At 39.6% G+C, this 26,739-nt stretch overlaps 3 protein-coding genes across 3 annotated transcripts; all 3 read right to left on the bottom strand.

Annotated features, from left to right (window-relative positions):
- Positions 1-1,543: 1,543 nt before the first annotated feature.
- LOC310949463 (diacylglycerol O-acyltransferase 1-like) lies at positions 1,544-13,256 on the bottom strand (the record flags this gene model as incomplete). The annotated part of the gene is made up of 17 exons (XM_083916937.1): positions 1,544-1,759; positions 3,765-3,827; positions 4,452-4,539; positions 4,645-4,710; positions 4,793-4,902; positions 5,178-5,222; positions 5,323-5,364; positions 6,786-6,824; positions 7,411-7,514; positions 7,611-7,670; positions 7,763-7,867; positions 8,004-8,109; positions 8,247-8,299; positions 9,184-9,269; positions 11,999-12,039; positions 12,146-12,233; positions 13,114-13,256. 17 exons carry the CDS (start codon positions 13,254-13,256, stop codon positions 1,544-1,546), a joined length of 1,455 nt encoding a protein of 484 aa, XP_083773063.1.
- Positions 13,257-15,520: 2,264 nt separating this feature from the next.
- Positions 15,521-20,409, bottom strand: polr2c (RNA polymerase II subunit C). The gene is made up of 9 exons (XM_083917211.1): positions 20,266-20,409; positions 19,783-19,832; positions 18,971-19,039; positions 18,584-18,636; positions 17,384-17,512; positions 17,250-17,301; positions 16,929-17,097; positions 16,746-16,820; positions 15,521-15,906 (listed from the first exon to the last, which is right to left on the bottom strand). Exons 1-9 carry the CDS (start codon positions 20,349-20,351, stop codon positions 15,762-15,764), a joined length of 828 nt encoding a protein of 275 aa, XP_083773337.1. The 5' UTR covers positions 20,352-20,409; the 3' UTR covers positions 15,521-15,761.
- Positions 20,410-20,809: 400 nt separating this feature from the next.
- coq9 (coenzyme Q9 homolog) lies at positions 20,810-26,348 on the bottom strand. The gene is made up of 9 exons (XM_083917496.1): positions 26,246-26,348; positions 24,849-25,083; positions 24,378-24,513; positions 24,033-24,175; positions 23,778-23,862; positions 23,537-23,641; positions 21,866-22,021; positions 21,416-21,469; positions 20,810-21,142 (listed from the first exon to the last, which is right to left on the bottom strand). Exons 1-9 carry the CDS (start codon positions 26,301-26,303, stop codon positions 21,107-21,109), a joined length of 1,008 nt encoding a protein of 335 aa, XP_083773622.1. The 5' UTR covers positions 26,304-26,348; the 3' UTR covers positions 20,810-21,106.
- Positions 26,349-26,739: the final 391 nt, after the last annotated feature.

Consider the following 26,739-nt stretch of genomic DNA (forward strand, 5'->3'; position numbering starts at 1 on the left):
CGGCTGTTTGCAGCACTCTCCCTCTCTATCGTTGTCTGTCCCTTCACTCCCCTGGCGTTTCCCTTTGTCTGCTACAATGGAGGGAAATTTAAGGCTGAAAGTTTCTGCTTACAACCACAGAAAGCAAGAAGGCTAAGTGACCCCACCCACAGAGAGAACACAGTTTCTTGAAATATATACGGCTGATCTCTTTATTGATGAGTGCTTTTAAGCAGCAAAGCTACATACCCCAAGAGGGTTAATCTGGCCATGGACATATGAACCATCTGGGGTCCATGTCTTTAGCTGTCCCAGTGAGAGCACTAACAGACGTTACACCGTGTACCGATCGGTATTTTTAGCGCTGCAGACTCTGAGATGAGACAGTTCGCATTACAGGTCTGATGAGTTCTGCGACAGAGTGATAACTAAAGATGTAAAATCAAAGAAAAGTCATTTTTTGAATAAATAATTGAAAAGTAGGCTATACATGTACTGTAGGCCTGTACGTATCACAAGTTTATGCTATAAAATAAAAAAACTAAAATATGGCAGAGGAACTATGATAATAAGCCAGATGATTTCAAACTAGCACTAAGGTCTATACAAACTTTACCTGACCTGTAGACATGCTTTAAATCATTCCACACTTAGACTTAGTGAACCATGAGGAACAATCATTCCTTGTTTTTTCCCGATTGGATCATGTCCATGAAACTTACAGTAAACTTCGATGACCACATGTTGATATGGCAGTGAGTAAGCAGCAACCTCATCGTCTGTGCTGCGGACTCACATCATTATAACAGGAACGATCACACAGACCTTTACTGTCCAACACAGTGGCTGAGGTTGCTGCAGCCTCTCCATGTTGAAGTTCATTTTTCGGTTACATTCAACAAGCTTCAGACGTACTAATTTAGGCTAAGAAACTAGAGACAAACATCTGGCAATGGGATCACACCAGCTTTTCTGCAAAGGGGGCCAGGGGTGTATTGTGGTGAGGCAATGGCCACTTCCCTAAATCCTACCCCCCTACTTCCGGTGCCGTTGCTCGGACCGCACCAATCTGTGAGGTCAACCTTTATTTAGATCTCAACTACAACTTGTAACATTTTGTGACTGTCCCTCGCATGGTTGCGAAGCTAAAGCGATGAAAAAATCTGCCCACAGACGGACAGACACCTGGCAAAATCGGCAGAACCTCCTCTGATCTAGTTACTGCTACAGTTGACCACATCTTGCTATGATCACACACGCACATGCACACACACACACACACCCCCACACCCCACACAGAAAAATAAGAAAATAATTCCAGTGCTTCTCTTGCAGCTGGTAATGATGCATCCATTGTTTATTGCATTAATATTTGTCAGATGTGGAAGTAGCTAGTAGCCTATAGTAGCATATGCTGAACTGGGAAGAGGTTGTGGATTAAAACTCCAAAAGGTTTTCAAGGCATCAAAATGGATCCTTGCACAGGAATGAGCAGCCTTCACTGAGCTCTGGATCGTAAATGCAGCCCAATAAGATAGAATTTCTTGCAGACGCTGCTCCTCCATCAGTGGGGCTGCAGGAAGACTCCACTGGGAAGACTGTGGTCTGATGTCAGTGGTGAGGATGATGATGACTGATGACGATGGTGATGGAAGCTGATGTAGTGGTCGTGAAAGTAGGTGATCACAGCCAGAAGAGGGCCCATCAGCAGGCACAGCCACACTAAGCCGTTGCCATAGTTTCCCTGGAAATAGTTTGCGAGGAATACTGCCACCAGAAGCTAGAAAGAGAAGACACAATGGGATTTAATAAGGTTCGGTTACAGGTAAAAACAGGTAAAGATGATTTATATTTACATCATTCAACAAAGTGTGTTTGTCATGATCGTGAAATATTTAGATTTCTAAGGATAAAAAGACATGGTGAGCACTTTGGACACATAAATCCTCCTGGCAGTCCAAATGCATTAACTGCTTTCTTCCATTATTGCTACTGTTTAGGTTCACAGTTAATCATAAATCAGTTCTGATGGAGTGTTATTTCTGTGATCATGTTGTGCCATTTGCAAATTATTCACTGCTTCTCATAAAAACGGAAAGCTCTGACGTCACCTTTGGTGTGTTCTTACTATAATGATACAGAAAATAAAACCTGCTTTTTAGTATTTAATCCGCAAAGACCATAAATGACATAATATTGCTAACAATTTAAATATGTTTTCTTTTACTAAATGTGAAATACAGGGCCCACGTGCAGTGCTCAACCAGCCATAAAGCTTAAAGTGTAATTCCGGCTCAAAATCACCCCATGGAACAACTATTACCAGAGAAATCCGGGACAGTCGCTAACAGCTGGACGTGGCTAACACTGATTAGCTCGAGGAAGGCATTAAAAACAGCTTTTTTTTAACCACTAATACTGCTCAAAATAACACCAAACCTCTGCAGTAGCATGAGAAGAGTCCCTACACATAAAACTAAGCACCAATGGGCTCCTTCCTTTTAGATTGACTTTTGTAATCAACTTGAATGGACTTTACTATGAGAGGAGCTGGTACAGGGGCCAGTTGGGCCACTTCTCATGCTACTGCATGAGCAGTATCAGTGGTTAAAAAAGCCGTTTTAATTTCTTCACCGCACTGCCCGGAGCTAATCAGTGTTAGCCACGTCCCGGATTTCTCCATTAATAGTTCATACGCGAAAAAAAACGGTGTCAATGGCCTATTTGACATATATAAGTGCCGAAAAAGCCCATGGGATAATTTTGCGCCTGAATTACACTTTAATATCGAGTCAGCAAGCTTATAGATAATATCTTATTCTTAAATAATTATATTCAAATCAAATTATATGGTTTTTACTTTTTAAGTGTTTCAGTATATCTTAAGGTAACATTATTGGGTATTGGGTCCTTGCTAGCCAATATTCAAATGGTTCTCATCAACAGGATGTTATGATATCTTACAAAACATTGTGCACAACAATTTGTATATCTTATGAAATATGACCCTCTTTAATGCTGTGAAACAGCAACAAGTACATGACCGTAACAGTTAAGGTTAGGCAAGAAAGGTCAAGGTCAGTTCTTCTGGGACATGAACACCGGTCCCCCGGTTGAAAGTCCTGTTTTTTGTGACCGATCCACAACCCTCCTCCATTACATACAAATTACAGTGCACTAGGTTCCTCCTCCAGCAGTTATGGAGCAATAATATCATTCATATGGAGTCATAGTTGTCTCTACGTGGTGAATATAAGTCTACTTTTCTCCTTTTTGCTCTTCTGGGAAAACATCTGTCTCTTTAGCTGCTAAATGTGCATATGTTCACCAGCTAGTCACTGACTTTGTTTGTCTGCTGTTTGCTGCTGAGCAGGCTGTGTACAGTATCGTTTTAGAGCTTCTTCCCTGAAAACAGCTGCCTACTTATTCTACGAAAGTCAGCTGTCTCTGTATATTCATCACCACAAGCGACCTCTTTCACATTGTCACAATGTTTTCAAGTTGTCATCTGATACACTGTTATTATAAAAATATCTGTTATAGCCGATAATTCTTATTTTTCCCTTCCAATTCCAAGGAGCATTCTTGTGGATCCCTCAAACAGACAGTTAGATTAAGAAGTCAAGCTGAGCTGAGGTGTTGGATGAAATGTGTCTGTTTTTTTAATTGAACTGTTGAATGAATGAAACAGTGAAGTTGGAGTCACAACACTACTGGTGTGTGAGCAGTGCCTCTAGTCCCATCCAGGTAAAAATGACCAGCTGCCACTGGTCTGATATTCTCACCTCAAATAGCATCATGAGGAAAATCCACAGACGGCAGCTATGCAGGGGCAGAGCAATCATATACTGTGTAGAAGAGAGGAAAAACACATCACAGCAGGTTATTAGAGCATTGCTTGCTCGGGCCAATAGCCCTATATATATTATATATAGACATACATAAGTCATTTTGGAGCATGTTATAGATGTTTTTTTTTATCTCATTGTATTTTTTTTTACTACCTATATATATATATATATATATATATATATATATGTATGAAATTTGCTCTTGGCGTTTTTGTGTTTTTATATTTTTATTTATTTGTTTTTATTTCATGCTTTAATTTTATGGATTGCAGGACTTTGTCGATTCTAATCTGTTTCTTATTTAATGTTTTACTTCTTGTTTTTATTGTTCATATTGTGATGGATATTTTGCAAAACTAGTTTTCCCTTGGGTATCAATAAAGTAACCTGAACCTGATCTAATATATATATACTGTATATATATATATATATATATATATAGTTCATACAGTAAGACGCATGTACTGTAAAACGTCTCTGACCCTGTTTCACTGCTGTTATCTGTTTAATGATGTTTGTATGTGTGCACTCAAACTAAAAATGTAATTGTAAATAAATGAATGCTCTCACATAATGAAAATAAATAGAAAATAATTTTTATCGTGATTAAAATGACTGTACCTCAAAAAGAGCAGCTGACATCAGGAAGACCAGTAAGTCTGCTCGTGAAGGCGGCACATTCTTTTCCACCAGCCGAGTGTATACATGTCTTCAGACAAGTGAAGACACAGAGCAAAGACACATAAGAGATGAAAGCAAAAGTGGGGAAATGATATTACTCCAGGCATATCTCAGATCTGTCAGACTGTAATACCTGTGGCACCATTTCTGAAAGGGAATATTCCAGTTCTTCCAGAAAGTGATCAGAGTTGTAGCATTCCTGTAAATGAAAGATGAAATGCAATGAGCCATCGCAGAATGTGCAACAACAAAATGTGCAGAAATGGCTTCGTGCAACTGACCACCAGTCTCCATAAAAATGCCGATCACCAAAGCGCAGCAGTTCTGCACAGAAATTCAGGTAGGAGTGACTCAAGAAGAAGAAGAGGAGCCAGAGGAAATGGGTTGGTGCCTGACAAGAAAATATTTTTTTCAATGCAATCTCTGTTATCTCTACCTCTATAATTGTGTCATGTACGACGGTGTACAAACTTATACAGTATATGTCATTATCATGCCCAAACATGCTGCTCCTCCCCCTCCGTATCCTTGTCATCACCACTATCAGGGAAAACTTTCTCCACAGACGTCTTTCATTGGCTCAGGGCTTTATAGTTCTGGGCTATCCAAATGGATTTACTCAAATTCAATAGAATGTAATGTTAAAACAAAAAGGAAACCACTTACCACCAGTCCGACCAGGTGCTCCACTCTCATAGTGATGTCCATACTCTATGTATAAGAATGATACAAATTAAAAAAAGTGAATTACACATGTGGGGAAGCTGCATTTGTTTTAATCTTCACAATTAAGAGGTTATGTTTCACTCACAGAAAATGAGTTTTCGGATCTCTGGAAAATGGGCTCAATCCACTAAAAGGAAGCAAAAGATGCAGTAATAGCATTCAATGTACATTTGCATACAGTAGCTCACAGAAACAAGACTCCACAGCCATCCTCAAGTTGTACATTTTGTTGTTGTGGAGGTTCATTGCTAACACTTCCTTTTACAGGTGCGAGCGTCTGTGTCCTACTAGGCATAACTGTTGATGAGGAGCACCGTCTGGATGGCAGTGCAGCTCAGCCAATAGCATCATAAATCTCTGGGCTCTGGCTTTCACTCGCCCTCTCATTTCCCAGGAAGATGATTTATTCTTAGGCTTTGTACCACTGTGCTCAGTCCAATAATTGTTCCAATATTTCCCTAAAACCTAAAATGTCAACCAGATGGTGGAACTGCATGAAAAGTCAGAGGATCACCAAAGTCAGTAGGATTCATCCTCTGGGGACCATGAACATCTCTTCAAAATGACATGGAAATAAATGTGATAATTAAAGAGCTATTTCAGTGCAGCTACACAATCCTTTCTGTCATCCCTTGCTTTATCGGGGGGAAGTAAAGAAATATTTAACACATGGTTGACAAAGATGGTGCCAACACAAATGTTTTGATATAAAGCAGATATTGCTCAAAAAAATAAGCAATTATAATATTTTGGTCATGGCATGAGTGAAATAATCCATGATGGTCTGTGAGGCCGAGAGGAAGCAGATAGTCCTCGTCCTTCGCTGTTTTTCAATAACCATGTAGTTGATGATCCCTTAATATAGTGTAACAAACTACACCTTTACATATGTTTCTCTCTGTAACACGATGTATCCGATTTTCCTCATAGCAGGTACAGCATCTGCTGCTGTGCTGGACCCATACGTATAGATAGAGCATTGTGTACTAGTACAGTAACAACATGATACTGTACTAAACTATGATAGATAGCACACTGTACTATGTAAGGCAGCCAACATCCTGAAGGACCCTTCCCACCCTGGACACAACCTTTCAAATCTCACACAAACAGACTCAGACAGATTCTACCCCACAGCCATAAGTGAACTGAATAATGCAAAATAAGAATTAATACATTTGCATTCAACTACATCTCATTTCCAAGCACCTTAAAAAAAACTTGCACTACTAAATAACTGGACAACACAACAATACAGTGCTGTACCTTTTACCTCAGCTGCTAGTCTTATTTATCTGTATATTTTATCTTTATTTGTTATATGTATATATATATATATATATATATATATATATATATATATATATATATATATATACAAATTTTACCTTTCTTATACATTTAAAATTTGTGTCTGGATGACACTTAAATTTCGTTGTACTATGCGCAATGACAATAAAGAGATTCTGGCTCTGATTCTGATTCTGAAGGGATAAGTACACAGTCACATACTGTACAATACAGGATTACTTTGACCAGCTGCTGTACCTGCTGCACAATTCCAACCATGATCTGGATTACGACGACCTAAAGGTAGAAAATGCCAAAGTTAAAAAGCTGCAGTGTTTTCATCCATAATACCTATTATATCTGAAAACATCAAATATATCTGGGCCCATTATAAGTAGATCCATGCCACATAGATAAAACTTCTTTCAACCTACTAATTATGATCTACGGATTATTTACGCATACACACATGTATATGGAAATACTAAGCACCAGAGTTCATCTTAACTTAGTCAAAGTAACAAACCACATCAACATTTTATATCAATGCATAGTTGTGAGTTATTATTTCAAAAGTATACACAGTAAGGGGGTGGCAGTGGATGAGTGGTTAGAGCAGTTGGCTCATGTAAAGAGGCTGAAGGTCCTCGAGGCAGCGGCTGCGGGTTTGACTCCGACCTGCGGGCCTTTGCTGCATGTCTCCCCCCACCCTTGCTCTCCCTCACTCCCTCCCCCCATTTCCCGTCTGTCTTATCTAATAAAAAAAGGCTTGAAAAATCTGCCAGAAAAATAATAAAAATAATAGTGGCCGGCATTGTATTATTTTATGATATCATTCCTTTCATCCAGCCCTCAGTGACAACGGAGCCACTGTTCAGCTCACCATTTCCAGCAGCCTGTGCAGGAGCTTATTGATGCGGACCTTAGGGGTGTATGGGAATCCTCTCTGGTAGCACAGCGTGGGCGCAAATAGGAAATAATACAGATCTGAGAAAACAAAGACAGAATCACTGAGGACAAAATGCATCATCAAGTTAATGTGAAGAAATCAAGCATCATCTTATGAAGTGTGAGTAGTTTCACCTCGGAAAGTAAGCTGCTCATTGTGGGCTTTTATTGCCACGGACACCTTTCTGTCCCCCTCTGAAAACGCAGATAAAAGAGCACTTCCTGTTGGATTACTTGTTTTCATTCTGAAATTAAATCAGTGCAACTTCTGTTGCAGGAAAAAATACCTGCATCAGTTGAATGGGCCTGTCGGTACCAGCGATTAGTTTCCTGGTATGAATACAGCTTCATCCCCAGAGCAGTGTAGAACCAGAGGGAGAAGAACGCTCCACCTGGTGGACAAAAACAGAAACACACAAGCAATGACACAAGATCATTAGAGCACAATTAATATCCATTAAATGTCGATTAAGTTTGTTGTTGTTTTTTGTCGCTGTATCATAGCTGTACAGAATATGTAGTTGTTACCTGTTGATATTGTATGCTCGTGTACTATGACTGCAGCAGGAAATAGCAGGACGAAGCCCAGATTTGTGAGATGCAAACGATGACCGTTGGTGGGAGACAGCATACCCTGATAGAAATAAATGGAATAGAAGTGCTGTCTTTTCCAATTATTTCTGAGATGACAGATCGCTTGTTGATGCATTCAATAAATGAAAACGGCCTTATCAAAATGACAGAGACAAAGAAAATACACCAGAATCTTACATTTTCCTGAGACCTCTCAAGGAGCAAAGCAGTAATGGCAAATATGTTGGCAGCTGAAAAGAAATACAGATATTTTGTTAATTCACAATGATAGGCTACGTGTGCTGTGTTTACTATTTGCTGCTGCAGCAACAAAACCCCATCCCAGAGCTCACATCAGTGTCTGTTTGCAGGCCTTGGGGAGTAGCTACTACTCCATGTATCATAAAAACTTGTATGAAGTCTTTTGGGGCTCCAGAGGGACCTGCACAGAATCAAATACATTGCCTGAAGAGCTGAAGACCACAAGTTTGTAAATGAAAAAAGAAATCTGGTGTTAGGGGCTGCATTAGCTGCTATATACCATCATCACACACATAAATCTTAGAACCAACTGTCAATGATCTAGTTGCTTTGTGGGTAAGTAGGCCCCAGGAAATGTGTGGAATAAAGATGATGTTTTTGGTTCTGCTGCATCGATTTTGATCCTTTTAAAAAAACATCTCAGAGGTAAATATTGTGCTTTTTACTGCACTACATTTATCTGACAGCTCAAGTTACTTTTCAGTTGACAATTTTCTAACCACTTCCTGTTAAACTACCCAAAGGTATATAAAGGAGTTAAAATGAGCACAACCTTCAACTTCTACAGCAGGAAAATGCAACTTTTACATTAATGCAGCAGGAATATAAATCCAAAAACATCAGATGTAATAGGAAAAACAGTGAAAGAGAACATTTTACTGCACTATATGTATGTACTTACATACTTACTTTTGCTGATAATACTTACAGTACATATATTTACTTAAGTAAGACTTTGAATGCAGGACTTTTACTTGTAGTGGACTTCCACCACTTGTAAATCTGTGAAGTAGTCTTTTAATTAAACTTGATCTAATGTAATTTCTGCTATTGATATTTTGCTGCAGTTCTATCAAAAGGAGTTCCTCCTCACCTAAAATGAGGTTGACAGATGGCCAGTTGCAGTTGTCCTCAAAGAGATGCTCCAAGACCTTTTTGACATCTATCAAAAAGCCATGTCTGTTCGGAAGAGGAATATAAAGGTCAATAGTTGAATTAGCTAACATATGACCTATATATATACTGTATATATACATTTGTAGATTTTTTTAAACCATTTTTTACCACAAGAGAATTGATTAAAATGGGCAAAGATCCCTCCCAAAATACCACATCAAGACACCAAAACCTCGAGGGATTCTGGGATTTAGTGTCAACCACTTTTGACATTTGGAGATGTCTGTTATTCACTCTTATTGTCAATATACCTAGGAAAGCCATCCACGCTCTGAATGCCCTAGGTCTCTAGTTTGTGGTTGTGAATACAGTGAGGTCAAGTTTAAAAATATGGTCACACTACAAAGTAACAGCTACAATGGAGACTAACACCCTCACATATGAACACAATTCGGCCTGTTGAATCCACAAGATTCAGACTGCATGGGAATAAGATAAAGTGGACGTGTGTGTCTCATGGGTAACCATAGAACTCATTTTCATTCAGATATCTTGAGGTCTGAGGTCAGGGCACAACTTCGAAAATACCCCATGCCAATATTTTCCTCGCCAAGTTTAGCCACATTCGGAGCGTTATTTAACCCTCTTCCCAACCAGCTAGCATGGCACCAATGGATTACTTAGATCGTCTAGTTTCATATGATTCCAACATCTTCACTTTGCCTTTAACATGGAACCCGCTACAGCCTCTTAAAGACAGTAATCTCGGGTGAGAGAGTCGGCCCCGTGGATCTCTTACTGGGGTGATTCAGATTCAACAGCCTTGCTTTGGAACTCCTGTTTCAAGAATAAGAACTGACCTTTTGTGCTCTCTTTCCCCTTAAAGACAATTATATAAATGATAGACTACAGCCATGCTAGGCCTGTGAATGTTCTCATTTGTCCAGGTCATCGTTATCCCCAAAGCAATTTCAGTCAAAAGCAACTGGACTTGGTTATTTGTCTAGGAAGACGTTTCACCTCTCATCCAAGAGGCTTCATCAGTTCATGTACGCATCTGACCAGGCTGGGACTGGTCCAACTAACTGGTGTGAGGTCAAGGTATTTAACCTCTCACAAGGCAGATGATGTCACTGGAACCCTTTGTGCTCCAAGTGCCAACGACCCTCCTTAGAGTGACAGTCGTTGGTGGGAAGTAGGTTTCGACTTCCTTAGTGCTCTATTGAGTCTTAACGACAGTCGTTGGAGTCACAGGAGGCCATTTGTGAGCGGTTGCTTGGGAAGGGATGAACGGGCAGCATTGTAAATTGGAGATAAGTGGTGTCTCAGACCTCCTCCTCTGTTTAGCGATTTCTCTACTTTTGCATACTTTGGCTTCTTTGAGTCCTCTTTTAAACCATCTGTCCTCTCTGTCCAAGATTTGGACATTGTTGTCATCAAAGGAGTGGGCTTTCTCATTGAGGTGTAAGTGGACAGCGGAGTCAAGGCCTGAGGAGTAAGCTCTCCTGTGTTGGGCCATGCGTTTATGCAGTGGTTGTTTGTTTCTCCAATGTAGAGATCTTTGCATTCCGCGTTGCATTGGACAGCATAAACCAGATTGCTTTTGTGGGTGTGTGGTGGGATGTACAAGTCTCTGTCTGAGTGTGTTACTGGGTTTGAAATACACATGAATGCAGTTTGTTGAAGATCCTCCTGATTCTCTGATTCCCCAGCCACATACAGGATGACTATGTTGTTTCTCCTGTTATCTTTTTCTTTCTCAACCACTTTGGTTTTCTTTCTGGAAGCAGCTGCCGTTTTAACAAAGGTCCAGCTGGGGTAGCCACAAGTTGTGAGGGCGCCTCTCAGAGCACTAAAAAAGTCGAAACCTACTTCCCACCAACGACTGTCACTCTAACGACAGTCATTGGCACTTGGAGCACAAAGGGTTTCAGTGACATCATCGGCCTTGTGAGAGGTTAAATACCTGGATCTCCACACTAGTTAGTTGGACCAGTCCTAGTCTGGTCAGATGTGTACATGAACTGATGAAGCCTCTTGGATGAGAGGTGAAACGTCTTCCAAGACAAATAACCAAATCCAGTTGCTTTTGACTGAAATTACAGCCATGCTAGCATCTGCGTGTTAGCATGCTAACCATTGCAAATTAAAACAAAGCACAGCTGAGGCGATGATGGTACTAGATGAATAGTCAGGGGATCACCAGTCTTTACGATTCATCCTCTGGCAACCATCATTTGTTCTGTATGATGATAGACCAACCATTGCCATCCATCCATAAATAACAGATTTGTATTAGAATGCAATTATCAAACTATAATACTCAAATGAACACAAATGATATGTATAAGTGTGTCTATGTTTCCACATGTTTGAACAAGGAAGAGAAATGTATCCACAATCTAAATTCAAGAAGAAAATGTAGAGGAGATTTGTGTTTGTCTTTTTTATCTCTTCCTTTTCCTGTATCACCTTATTTATTTTGCTATTAACTAGGGATTTCACTCTATTTGGTTTCATTGTACCTGATTTATCTACTTATGCTGTATGTTATTAATTTATTTCGTTGGTTACTGTGACCATGTCGGACATGGGTTGTTGGGAGGGATAGTGGGATTTACAGTATGTTGGTGTTTTTTCCCAGCCCCATTCCTGTTCCTTCACTTTAAGGCAGAGCAATGACAAACTGTACAACTGTTGTAACTTTTCTTCTTCGACCATCTGCAAATTCAATAAACAAATGTGGGAAAAAAAACAATGTATAGCCCATATGCACAGGTGCGTCTACTCACTGTATGAAATTCTCCAAGAACAAGTGGGCATGAGTCAGGACCTGAAAGTCAGAATGACACAAACAGAGTAAAACTAAGTTTGGTTACTCCATATAAACTGATAAAGGTCTATCTATGAAATGAACAGGCAGAGATTAGAAACCTGACCAGGAGAATGATGATCCAGTTGAGAATGCCTCTGTATCTGGTGAAGCTGCTGTTGGAGCTCAGCAAAGAGTCTCGGACACGATGACAACTAGACAAAGAGACTTGGCAACATTAAAATACCATTTGAACATTAATGCATACGTAAAATTATGTCACTCACAGAAGCCATTGATTACTTAGAATTGTTATACTTTAAGTGCATTTAGCTATAACACATTGTTTTGTACATAACATTTTCAACTTATGAATGTTTTTACAGTGTAGTCCAGTTACTTCTACTTAAGTAAATGATCTGGGGCTTTATTCACAAAACATTTAAGGAGCACTAAAAGTTCTGAGTTAAGAGTAATTTCCTCCTATGCTTACAGGGATTGACTGAGAGGGAATGAGTCTCTAAGAGTAAATTTATGATAGAAACACTTCATTGGGGAAGTGAATGAACTGCTGCACTATGTGAGGTCTGGATAGAACTTTTATCATCTGGTGCAAAATCCTCCTGACCGACAGCTGAGAGATGCCAAGATCGTCTTTGCTGCACAGCTGCATTTCTTCCGTGGCCAAATAGCGGAGAGCTGTTACAACTTTAATCTCTGGTGATATTGGGTGGTTTTTATACCTTTTTAAAAGCTCACTATCATCTAATCTCTCCAAAATGTTGACTGCAGCAGCCATGTTAGGTCCTTCCTGAGTTACTCACTTAGGAGTCCTAGAGAGGACACCTGTGTTTTTAGAGATTTACTTTTAGCACTAAACTGTACTTTTAGCGCTAAAATGCTTTGTCAATTACACTTATCTTAAAAAGTTAGCGGCCCTAAAATTAGGAGTGAAACGCTGCTTATTTTTAACAGTTACTCCTGAATCAGCAAGTTAGGACCTCCTCTTAGCCTTAAGATGTTTGGTGAATACTTCCTCGACTGTTCAAATCTTGTATATCTGCCACTGTGATGGGGGCAGCAGAGGACGCTCACCAGAGCAGAGCTCCATATAGATGTTCTTGTTCACTGGGTGGATCAGAGGCAGAAACGGGAACACTGTCATAGAGGCTAGCACTGTCTTCTTCAGCCGAGGAAGAGGAGCAGACGGAGGAGAACCTCTTCCTCGTCACAGCCATCTCTTAATCTGAGGGCTCCTCCGCAGGGGTGAGTTCAGAGATGGATAAATTCACTGTAGGATAAACAGAAATGGGTTTATCATTCACTTTGCTGTGAGTGAGCATAACCTTAGCAGATTGCAAAAGTGAAATAGTAAGATAATAGCTTAAGCTGTCACCCCCTTTATTAGAGAGAAAATACAAATCACAACATTTCAATTAATGCTCAAGGTTTCTTTCCCTCTAGCTTATCTGTTTCAGTACCTGGTGCCATGGCAGGATGTATTAGAAGTGTTTAAACACTTAGAAATAAGAAACAAATTTACATAAATTCAGACTATTCTTAACTGTTAAAATTCCAATTGTTATCTTTTTCTTCTTTTTGCTAATCTGCAAAAGTTTCTTCTTTATATTTTATTTTGAACATGTAAAACAACACACAAAGAAAAAGATAAAAAACACACAAAACAAAAGGAATAAAATACAATGAATGACAGACCTATACACAAATGTAATAAATGCATTTTTCATTAAAACACACAAAGTAATAGAAGAAAAAAGTATATACACTTATGGTTTGCTAGCTTCAATGTATATAACCATGTTAAGTTGTGAAAGGGAAAAACATGAACAAAAATTCTCAACCTAACAATATTGACTTATTCAGCTTTTGTTTAATGTGGACGTGCCTTATATGCACGTGTAGCCTGCAGTGGACAGACAGGATTTTTTCATTTTGCATGTGTGGCATGTAAATTCTTAGCTGGGAGAAGAGCACTAGACTATTTACATGCAAGTTGCATCTTCTTAAGCCCAGATACTGAAGGCTGCATTCTGTCCTCCATCATGGCTCTGACCAAACACTTTGAGTAAATCGGTGGTTTATCGGTGTCTCGCTTTTCTCCAGCGGAGCACATCTCATAAGACACAATTTCAGACTTTATCTGAGCGTCCGGTTCCACTGGGTAAATTCGGCATGTATGCCATCCAATAATATGCCATAAAATGAATTCAAAATCTCCTTTTAGTTTCGGTGGGTTAGTTATTTCAGCCCTCCTTCCCACGAATACACCAAGGTGAGCGGCATCTTGTTTGACCTCACAATAATAAAAGTTGTGGTGTTTATTCGTGTTTTCTTTGCTGCTGAGTAAAATACATGTATGCCGAATTAAAGAGCGGACTCGACTTATTTAAAACCCGTATAATGTGATTTTAATGGTTCGTCTTACATTCGCTGCTAATAAATTACAATTAAATTGCCAGAAATCTAAATGCAATTCGGCGTGACCTTCTTTAACGACCGGAAACGGCATCCAGTACCTGTCACAGCCCGCAGAAACACAGCATCCTCCATGGCGGGTGGACCCAGATGAAGCCCACATCCCACAGCATCCACAGCTCATCGGCCCACGGTCCGGATAAACACACACAGTGCTGTTCCGACCTCTGGTTCCACCTGGGACCGTGATACGGTCACTGGAAGCCTCTCCTCATTTTATTCAAAATAAAAGAGAAAATTCGTTTTTTGTGCAAAAGCAAAATAAAAGCCTCAGAAGACCCTTTTCTTAAAAATATAAATAAAAAATCATACTTTTTTTTTTCAGAGTGCACTTTTTATTTGAATCCTATTTTGGGGTTTTATGATATTGTAGGCTAATGAAATAAAATAATGTCTTTGCTTCCATCTCATCTTTGTGTTTTAGCTCATTTCAGTCAAATAAAGTGGCTGCTAGTCTAATCCACTACAGAAATAGAATTATATTGGCTCTAGAGTGATCAAACTTGGATAATTTATCATGATAAAATGACCTCATAAGGGATTAATTGCTGGGCCTTAGGTCTACGAAGGTAAATTATATAATGATACGGTGATGGTTTTAAAAGGTGAAGGAAATCTCAGTATCTATAAATAAGCATAAATAAACAGATTATAGAGCTGGCTATTTCCCTGTAGTTAATATCCTCTGGCATAACTACAGTACAAAGCACGATACAAATCCAAATTTAGACTTCTGATCAATAGATAAATGTATTTTATTTTTGCAAATGACATAAAACAGTTTCTTATATTGTCTTCATTGTGTTTCCTCCTTGAAAGAAAGTTTAAATGATTCTCTGAGTTTATTCATCGGTTAGTTTGTGTTCAGCTTTCCAGGTATTTGAACATTCGTACTAAAATGTTCCACTAAAAAAACAAAAAAAGCTCATCACAGGTCATCTTAAAACCCACTGAGAAACTACAGTAAAGAAACATTAAATGACAGAACCAAATTCCTCAAGACATATTTATTTAAAAAGTAACATTTCACAAAATAATGATCTAACAGTGTAAGTGTTACACTGCCAACAGCAAAACTAAATTTCTATCAATCTGAGACAAACTCCCTTTCAGACTCCATACACACAGCTTGAGTTACAGTCAGTGCTGGTGTAATCATGACTGTAGATTTCGAAGAATGAAACCTTTTCTGTGAGAACAGACACACAGATCCAAGGCCTGTATCCTGCTCTGTTAGGGAGTGAGCCTCAGTTGATGGTGAGCACGTCGCTCTGGATCTCGTGGCTCAGCTGAGTCTGCAGGTCGCTGAGCTTCTTCTTGAGGACAGCCAGCGCTGACATGACGATGGTCTCTGGTCGCAGAGAGCCGCATGACTCCACGTTGTAAAAGAACCTGTGGAGGGAAATTTCGCAGATGAGTTGTTGTACGTCACAGACAACTGCATTCTGCTTTGTGTTTTGCACATTATACACTAATTCAAAGAATTCGGTATCATATTTATACACCGTTGCACCAAATGCAACCCTGATTATGCTCCTCACACAATTTATCTGAATAGAGCAATGACTTGCAGATTTACAACGTGTTTGCTAAACATTTCAGCCGATAGAAACCATAGACTGTATAAAAAAACGTAGCCTCTACGTCGAGGTCCATTCTCTCAACTTGATCCAATCGCTCTCGCCTACGGGAGCCGCCATCTTGTCAGATTTTGACTCCGCCTGATTTCCTCTTACCAAAAAAGGGCATTGATGTGACGTTGGGGGGAGGGAGGTACGTGCATCTGCCTGACGTTTACCTGTCACTCAAGAGGCCGCGCCCCTAATTATTCATAAACTTTTACCTCCAATAAAATAAAAACTATTCTGGTATAAAAAAAGATTCACCCCCCACAGTGTTGTCATGGAGATATGACCTAAACATACAGACTATAATGTTTTTTTGTACCAGGCCTTAAACAGGTTTAATGATGCTGTGAAAACAGCCTGTTTAACATGGGGGTCAATGAGAAACTGCTCTATTATGAAACCTGCTCCTAGTGGACACATGGAGAACTGCAATAATTGGCACTTCCTTATTGGATCAACCAGAAAATCTCTGTGGTGGGGTCTGCAGAAATACGCTGCATGCATTTCCCACTGGCCAAAAAATAAATAAATAATTCAATAATAATAACAACAACAAGATGAATCACATGAAAAACATGTACCTTCATTAGATTCTTTACTCACCTTTCTGGCTTCCCATTGGGGTCATAGGGAGCCTGAACCTCATCCTCCTCAATCTCTGAGTATTCACTTTTTGGCCTGGGAACCAGCGTGATACAGTAAATCAATTCATCATTAAGCTATTGTTCAATATTGTACACTTAATATTAATATTTCATGGAGAGCCAAACTGAAATGAAAACGTACCACTCCTCAGGTCGTGGGAAGACTGTGTGCCTCAGTGCGTTGTCTGGGTCGTACTCGAATGAAACCCCCGCTGTGGGGTTCCACTTGGCGTGTTCCTTACCGAAGCCTTTTTTGGCGTACGCCCTGAGCCGCAGCTCCTGACCTTTACGGAGCTTCACCAGTAAAATGTCTATGTTGTGTCAGTAAATGAAAGAAGGGGAAGTGGAGAGAGTTAGGAAAAGGTAAATGTTCAAAATGATGGAAAAACAGACTTCTGACGAGAACATGGCTAAAGGAAAACAAACACCTTTAACAGAAGGTGTTTACTCCGCTTGAGCTTACCATCTTGTTCAACGTAGTCATTGGGGTCATTGTCTCGACTCCTGGAAGTCACCTGGACAATGAAAAACACGGTCAGCCTATGCATCGGCTTCCACTCCCTTCTAATGACTTCAATAAAGAGAGAAAGGACTCACAGGGATGACTCTGGGGTTGTTGGACAGAAGGTCACGTGAGGTGACATGCCGCGTCTGGTCCTCAGTACATCGAACGTCTAGTGTCAACTCGACAGAACACTCTGGACAAAAATCATCACAGGTACAGTCCTGCAGACGGATCAGAGGGGGAGAGAAAATGACGTCTGTCCTCCAGTAAACAAAGTTACACCAGGGAACAAACACTTATTAAACATGAGATTTTATATAAATCTATAAAACAGAAATATGATTCAGTAGGACAATATGAACATTTTTGTGTTAGATTATCCTGCAATTCACACTGAAATGACTTAACCCTATATTTTGTTAAGAAACAAAAATCATTATTACCTCACATTTGGGAAACAACTGTTCAGTAAACATCACTTTTAATTAAATTAAATGTTATTCATAGTGTCAAATCCTAAGAAAAGTTATTTCAGGACACTTTTTTTCTCAGTGACAAACAATGACAGGCCACATCAAATGAGAAGATGGATTTTCTGTCAAATAAAAAAATACTTGATTTGAACGGTTAACTCATGGGCTGTGGCGGTTAGAGGACAAACTCTAGTAAACTGCTGTCAATCCACCGATCAAATCACTTGTGAACACACTCACGATGTTCACTAATACCCTGATAAGTGAAATTCACCACGATTTACTTACTTTGAGTGTTAGGGTACGACGGTTACTGTCCCACTCTAGTGTTCAGATATATATATATATATATATATATATAACATGCAAAGCAGTCAAGCTGGTGTGTATCACACTGGACTGAGTAACTTTGTAGCATTTAGACAAAAATGTGTATCAAGATAACTGTAAAATGCCATTATATTATTAAAATGGAAAAAAGATATAAGATAAAGAGAAGAAAATATAAATGATACCCCTAAACTTAGACACTTTTTGAGCGCTTTTGATTAAAAAAAAAAATATGGTGGCGAAACAGGAAACATTCACAAGAGAAAATCTAGACATATATAGTGTTGACACCAAGAGATTAGAAGAAGGAAAAATAAACATCAGTGTATAAACAAACTCTGTAAGAATGTACTGAACTGAAGACATAGTTTGGCGAAAATCCCAAACACTTTTATTCTTTAGTTTAGAGTTTGGAACACATTGCATTTCCGGTCGTGGTGTTGCATTTGAAGCTCACTGGGCCACCTAACTGTAGCACAGTATACGTACCCTAGAATACTGCAGTTTGTCCACGATGTCATCACTTGTGAGCGGTATGAGACCTGACGACAAAGGAAACGTTTACAGGTATCAGAGAGAGGATATCTTACTGAAAGATTTTGAGAAATGACTGACTGGGTGCTGGGATATTTTTAGAAGAACCTGGAGCTAGGGATTGTGTGCATGTGCATCTGTGCATGTAGGATATATCACTATGACTCTGTGCGTATACATTTGCATATTGTTACAGGCATGTATTGGTATGGGCGTATGTGCATGTTATGTGTTGTATATCGCTTTATTCCGTCTTTAAAGTTCAAAGAGTGAAATAAAAACTGTCAGTATAAAAAAAGAAAAGAGTCAGAAAAAGTGCACCCTACGCACTGTGGTACGTACCAACTCTGTGTGCAATGAACTCGTCATGCAGTACGGATGAATTGGCGTCGATCTGGATCCAGTCAATCGCTGCAAATAAGGGAACACAAGCTCAGACATTTTGTGCAGTATTACTGTCAGACAAGCTTCATTTTCACAGGTTTATACATCACACACCTCTCCGACGCCATCTCATCTGATTTCAACAATAGTAAAAAGTCACATAAGTAACGATGGCTGGATGCTCATTCAACTGATAAACAATAACAATGGCTTAGTTCAATTAAGTGTCCAAGTAAGCCATGATAGCGATTCACTGGAATGCAGTACTTTAATGTTATTTCCTCCATATCAGACAGTATATCAATGAAATAAACAAATACATAATAATAATAATAAGAAAAAATGAATAAAAAATAATGATTTAAAAACATAATTATCTATATACATATATAAATAATAATAAATACAAATGGATAAATATAACAAAGAAATTCATAAAGTCATTTAATGTTATTTCCTCCATATCAGACAGTATATCAATGAAATTAATGTAAACAAAATAATAATTATATAATGATAAGAATATGAATAACTAACAAAATAATAATAATACTAAATAAAAATAGAGAAATATAATAAACAAAGAAATTCATAAACAGATGGTCCTTTAACGTTATTATATTCTATGGAGCGGTCTAGTTCATTTATGTGTATTTACATCCCAAGACAACTGGGTGAGTTAAAGGATTCCACCACGACAGTTCAACGTAAAGCACCAGCACACATAAACACAACATCTCAAAGTGGAAGCTTTCACAAAGGCACTGTACCTATTGTGGCAACTTCTGACATGAAGACACGGCGGATGGAGTTTGCGACCCTGGAAAGGAGAAATCCAGTGGATAACAGAAATCACAATCAGTGAACTGGAAACTTCATTTTGCTTTCAATCCTTCCTAACTCCCAATGCAACCCAGAGACAAATGAATAGAAACTGTCCCGGCTTTAATTCGGACAATGTTTTTGAAATCACATCGAGTTTTCCGATAGGTTTTGCTATTGTAAATCTGCAGTAACTAACCTGAGGCACCAGCTCTTACGTGAACTACATGAGTCACCAAAATGCACACCTTTGGCTTCAAGAGACTCTCGGTTACAGGTAGCTTTATGTTTGTATCCGTAGCACCTTGGCGCAGCTATTTTACGTGTAAGTTATTGTCTCCTAACATCAGTTTGGATGGAGCTGAATGAATAATGGCTGCTCTCCGCCTCACACACGCTCTCCTCGAAGGGACACATAAGTGAATACTCACGCCAAGTCGGTGTTTTCAATGACAAATTTGACATTTTCGTCCGACAGTTCTGTGATTTTCACCGTCGGCTGGTTAGCATACGGCATTATTACCGTTAAACGAGACGAAAACTGACGTTGGAGAACCGTTCGCACGCTCCACTACCGCTGCTTAGACTTGAAGGCCTCCACGGAAATATTTACCACTAGCTGATTGGCCAGGAGATGTAAATACAAATAGTGATTGGTCACGATGAATGAGGAGGCGGGTGCTTATTTAATATCCGGGTCAAGCTCTGCCTTTCAAAACAAAAGCACTGTATTTATTGTAAGATTAAGTATGTCTTATTTGTCCTCATGACAAAAAAAATCCTGTGTGTACAATTTAACTGTAGTGTAGTAGTAGTTTGTAGAAATAATAGACAATCCAAGTAACAATGCTGCACTTACTTTTGACACAGATTAGAAAATGTTAGTGACTTTAAACAGAAAACTCTTTTGGGTTCAGCCTTTATTGAACCTTCCTATGAACCACATAATTAAAAAACAGACACACAAATCAAATATACAATATATATATAATTTATTGAAGTCTCGACTCAACAAAAATAATAACCGATCATTTTGTCCAAACTGAAAAATGAATATGAGTCAGGAGAGTGAATTCTTGGACAGTAAAACAAAACAAGCCAAGCCACTGGTCTTACAGGTGAACAGAACCATGCCTGTTACAAAGGTTTTTATCTTACTGAATGAAAGCCATGATGCAATACTCTCAGACTCTTACAGGGGTTCAGAAATAAGAGCAAATTTGATCTTCAGCTCATGACGAGCCAGGTTCAGTGTGAGTGAGAGATTTTACATCATCGCCTTTGGTTCAGTCCTGTGAGATTCTTCAGCTGTGAAACACAAGAAAAACATCGGTCACATTTCAATCTCTACATTTTTCAAACAATCCAAAGCTTCAGTGTTTAAACACATTAATGTATAAATCTGTTCAAATATTCATGGATGATTCAATTACTTATATCACCATGAAGCAAGGTTCAAAATTAGGAGCACAGACTGGCCTGTACGTATAGATTTACAAAGGGCAGGAGGGTACGATTGCTGTTGTAGGTGTAGAGGTTTTGAAAGTGCATATAAATGATGAACATGAGGCAAATACTTACTGTAACAGCAGCTCCCATGAGCCCCTGCACCACTGTTTCACCAGTCGACTGCGCCTACAGAATAAAGTGGAACACACAAATTATAACATATGATTGAAGAATGAGGTCCAATGTCTTCTAAATACAGGTTAACGTCTGACTTCACTCCCTCCATTCTGAACTCATTGTACTGAACCTGATTTCCCTCTTTGGTAGAAATCCCCACAGAGCAGAGCAGTGGAGGTCTGCCGAGATTCGCCAAATGACGGATCTCGCCAGACCTCGGATGCTCTGTTGCTCTGAGTTCCGTGCACTACGGCCATAGAGGGGAGCCATGCACACACAGCTGCACTGCCATGACACAGAGCTGAATTTAAATCAGCAAAATATCTATTTAAAACAACTCAGTAACCAGACCTCATCGGTTCACCCCTTCATTCTTTGTTGGACTCATGCGACAAGTTACTCTACCTGTTTGGCTGTGGTGGCCATGTTGACTACATCCTGAATGCGGTTGTCAAGGAAGTTCCAGGTGTCCTGGAAGTCTGGAGAGGAATCCTGCAGCATCACCAACTCCGTGGTGTTATAGATGCCCGTCAGTGCTGCCCGTTTGGTGTACCAGTTCATCTACAAAAGGGAGGAGTGGTGCGGAAAGTTCAATACATAGATTTTTGAACGAGGCAAGACATTCTTATCTGCTATCATTTTAAACTGAACAAGTGACATGTACAGAAGAATACACCCAATAGAATACAAGAAAGTGCAACAGCATAAAAAAAAAATATATATATATATATGGAGACACAGAGGTCAATTCACATTCACTCTAATGCCTAACGAGTAGTCGATTCATCGTATAAGTCTTTTTTCAAGTACAAATACCAAAAATGATCTAGTGTCCATTGCCCTAATGTGATGATTTACAGTCTCTATGTCGTTTATCACGGTAAACAGAACAAGCTATTTGAAGACGTCATCTTGGACTCGAAACAAGGATTGTCATTTTTCATATTTTCCGCCATTTTATGGACCAGACGATGAATCAAATAAATTATCTGCAGATTCATTGATAATTAAAATAATCGTAGTCAAAGCCTGTCACCATTCAGCCGGACAGCGCTTAATGGCAAGAAAGGGCAGCTGTGGAAAGAGAAACAGCAGGGCACTACGCAAATTAGCTGTTAGAGATGATGTTGCTTGGCATTAGACAAAGAACAGATGCATGAGATTCTGGACAGTTGTGCTCTCTTGCAGTTGATCATGTGCTATCTATTGCCACAACATCGTATCATTTTTTAATTTCACATCATCCCCCTAAAGTAAAAAGATTTTCCAGCACAGTGGTCTGCATTTACCCATTTACCTGCATTTACTTCCCTGGACCACTTTGATACCACATTTTTAGTCTGGAGTGCTGCTTTATAATTGATAAAACTACAGCTGTGACAACCCTTGCAGAAGGGAACAGGGATGATTCATCCTACTGTAATTCATGATACCAAAATGCATTAGTTGTCATTCTGCACCCTTTTGGCAAATGCAAACAAATGTGTTATATATATGGGACTTTTCGTTATTAAAATACAGCAGATAATAGGATCATCTATTTTCTCCCACATACAAGCCATTATAATATGGTAAACATTAACATGCTGAAGCGGATGTCACACTGTCTGATAACCACTTCTAAAATTACATCAGTGTGCAAAAGAGGCAAGAAAAGATCATCTAAAAGGGGTAATCTATAATGAGGTGTCCCAATATACGATGATAATGCACAAGGCTGAGATAAAGAACACTTTGAAAGTCCATTATTTCCCAGTATTAAGACATTTCAGGGTGTAGTATCAGGCTTAAACCATGGCAACTTACTCTGGTGAGAGTTTATGGTTCAACCCCTAGAAAATGTAAATTCAACACTATTTTCGCTCTGGTCACTTGCGGCCTAATATAAGCTGCCAGCTAATCAGTAACAAATAATTTCTATGGCCATGGTGTAAACAGGGAGAGTCAGGTGTAGGTGGGGGAGGGGGGAGTAACCTGGGAGGTGGCAGGCCTCATATTGTGGGGGTGGTGATGAAAGGGGGACAGGAAGGTATGAGCAGAAGAAGAAGGGGAACGTGGGTGATAAGATCCACTCACATCTGTAGATCGGTCTCCGGCGTAATACCACATGTCATCCACCAGGGTCGAGAGGTGCTTCAGGCTGTCTGGGATGTTGTGAGGAAGAAGCAGGATGCTCATAGCCTAAGACACAGACACAAAGTCAAGGCGCTGATGTAGTTTCTGTTCCTGTCCTCACCGCTGCCAGAAATGTGAATACACAAATGGAAGAGGACACAGAGACGCAGTGTTCCTGTGCTCATCATCATGCACACTATACCTGTGGCCAGGATTCAATGTAGGGGATGTACATCCTCAGTCTGGTCTCTACAGCATCTCTTAAAAATTCAGCAGTCTTCTTCGGTCTGAAACACAGTGGTCAATGCCAGAAACTCAAATCTTGAACTTTCTATTTGAAGCTCTAACTGTTAAATAATTTTACAGCTAATAATACAATAGATCTGTGCTGGCGTGTGTGTGTGTGTGTGTGTGTGTGTGTGTGTGTGTGTGTGTGTGTGTGCGTGCGTGTGCATACTCGGCCTGGCCCAGCTGGACCTGGTTGTGTTGTTCAGCAAGGATCTCAGCCAGCTGTGAGTTGCACTGGGCGATGAAGTGCAGGACCAAGTCTCCAGCTCCGTTGTAGAACATACCAGTGGAAGCAGAGGACAGGCCCAGTGTCTGACATCAACAACAACGACAAAAACAAACACACAGGTAATGCAACACCAACTCCCATTGGCCGTAAAAAAAATCAAAAATGGAGGCGGTTGATTATGAAGCCTGTTGTGGGAAAATGGAGCAAGACAGATAACCAATTTTGCTGCGTTTGCACTAAAGTTACTAGTTATTTTTCCACTCGTCCACTTTAACAGCAGCTCACCTCAGCAGCAGCCGCGATAGCTTCCACTGACCAGCCGTGCAGTGGGACAAACTCCAGAGCAGCAGTCAGGATTCGAGCTTGAAGCTGCTCCTCTGTTTCGTATTCCTCGCCCTGCTCTCCACCTTGGTCCTGGTAGCTTTCGGCAGACACACAAAAAGGCACGTTTCAGCAGAAATTAAGCTCACAGAGACAATATTACAAGAGTTGAAATCATGAATAGCCTAATGAAAGTTCCATCAGGGGGTTACTGTTGTATAGTCTCTTCAGCAGCATGACATCTGTTCAAAAGTGACGCTTAAACATCTGGATCGCCCCCTGGTGACTAGCTGTGAGTTTAAGAAGTGCTTTGTTTGATATGCAGTGCAGTTCCCTAGCCTGGCGTCACCAGACGTATGGGCAAAAGTGTATTAGTGTCCATTTATACTGCCAATTCTTCCATCTCAAGATTCAAAGATTTTTGTATCAGCTGACCTGGTGTTTGTCCTGGAGGCCTCCTCAGCTGCTGGGTCAGACGTTGAGTCTTCCTGGGAGGCTGTTCCTGTGTCCTGCTCAGCGGAGTGAGCCTGGTAGTGCTCATGGTAGGTTGTGGATGAGGAGGAGGGGGGTTTGTCAGATTTGGATCCATCCTGAAGCCTCCTTGCTGCCCCGTGGAAGCCTCGTCTCAGGCTGCTGCTCTGGGGGTTTACTGCTGTCGGTGCAGCCACCACTGTAGGGAGAACTATATTCATTAGCTCCTAAGAATTTGGTTGGGAAATTATGTGACAGAAATCCAGAATGCTACATTTATGTAAAAACTCAAGCACGACAAAACATTTACTTCCATAGCTTAAAATATTGGGATTTTGCAGTTTGATTTAAGCAGTCTAACTCACAAATGACTAGTGGATGATTGACTCTAATATATGTATATATATATTTATATATATATATATATATATATATATATATAAATATATGTATATATATATTTATATATATACATATATTTATATATATATATATATATATATATATATATATATATATATATATATATATATATATATTAGTCTCCACAATTCATAATTCGACTACCAATATTACAAGAATTTGAATTCTTTTCCATTCAGACTTGAATTATTTAGAGCATTTAGGTCATCGTCCTGCTCAAAATGACAAACCCAATTTCATGATGCCGTTTGAAGATTATGTAGCCAGCACCAGAGGCAACACGTAACCTCCTGCAGTTAGACTGGGCTTTTATATACTTCATGATTCTTTCTGTAAACGGAAATCAGAGTGATTTGAGCTCGTCAGCGTGACTTAATCCAGCAGTGCCACTAAGGTGGCAATGGATGCAGGGATGTTGCACCTCGTGTAAATCTATTTCAACACCCCTTATAAAATAAATTGCTGTAATCTTTCATCAGATTTTTAGTGCCAAAAGCAGTAGCCACAACAGGACTTAACGCATCTCAGTACCAACACAAATACTGAACGTTCAACAAGAAAATCCAAGCTATATATAGCAGCTCTATATAAGATAAACGGTCTTTGACAGCTTGCATAACCACGTCTGCCCGGACGTGCGGTGACGGCTTTCTCGTGCAATGCGTATTTAATAGTTAAGGTCTAACAAACAGTTGCACCAGGTCAACTTTGCACATTAATTGGTTTCAAAGGCACAGCCAACATATTGTTGCCCAATTCTGTCCTTCGTTTTCACGGACTGTGACAATTGACTTTGGCACGGAGAGCTAACGTCAACACTGGCTCGTTTCACCTTCATGCAACAAATGACAGAAGTATATTAATATGATATAAAAAATTAGCAACATGACTAATTTCCCAGTCCCTGAGACAACAACACTACAGTGGTCCTGTCTTACCACCGGCCAGCCCCCGGAGTGTCCTTCCAGCCCGCAGACCTCTCAGCAGCGCCGCCATGTTCAGCTGCGCCAGTGTGTTGTTTTCGCACAGCTGCGTCACTTTAGCGCGACACGGATATACAAACTTATCAAGCTAGCGAAATTCAAACTGATAGCGACAAACCAAGGAAGCCACCGACGGTATAAAATGAGATTGCTTTGTATAATAATAATTAAAAAAACAAAACAAACACCAATAACAAACTGGGGTATGCGTTTGTTTTGTGTCGGAATAACTTAACAAAATATATAGTTACATTTTAACCTGAATAGACTTATTTATTTATTTATTTTTATTTTTTTTTTATTAATTATTTTTCAAATGTACATTCATTTGTCAAATACATTCAAATTGTGCAAATGTTGGCATAAGAAACAGCAGGATTCACAAACAAAAAGAATACAGGACTAGTACTAAAACTAGTACGATAGTACACAACACAATACAATCATGA

The sequence above is a fragment of the Echiichthys vipera genome (genome assembly GCF_963691815.1).
Source record: "Echiichthys vipera genome assembly, chromosome: 7".
Lineage (NCBI taxonomy): Eukaryota > Metazoa > Chordata > Actinopteri > Perciformes > Trachinidae > Echiichthys > Echiichthys vipera.

Excerpts from the sequence above, each read along its gene's own strand:
- polr2c (XM_083917211.1), bottom strand. The coding sequence starts at position 20,351 with ATGCCGTATGCTAACCAGCCGACGGTGAAAATCACAGAACTGTCGGAC. Across the intron at positions 17,513-18,583 it reads ACAAACTGCAGTATTCTAGG|GACTGTACCTGTGATGATTT; the intron begins GTACGTATACTG and ends ATCCGTCTGCAG. Across the intron at positions 17,302-17,383 it reads ACAACCCCAGAGTCATCCCT|GTGACTTCCAGGAGTCGAGA; the intron begins GTGAGTCCTTTC and ends TTCATTGTCCAG.
- coq9 (XM_083917496.1), bottom strand. The coding sequence starts at position 26,303 with ATGGCGGCGCTGCTGAGAGGTCTGCGGGCTGGAAGGACACTCCGGGGG. Across the intron at positions 24,514-24,848 it reads GCCTCCAGGACAAACACCAG|CTACCAGGACCAAGGTGGAG; the intron begins GTCAGCTGATAC and ends GTCTGCCGAAAG. Across the intron at positions 23,642-23,777 it reads ACATTGAATCCTGGCCACAG|GCTATGAGCATCCTGCTTCT; the intron begins GTATAGTGTGCA and ends TCTGTGTCTTAG.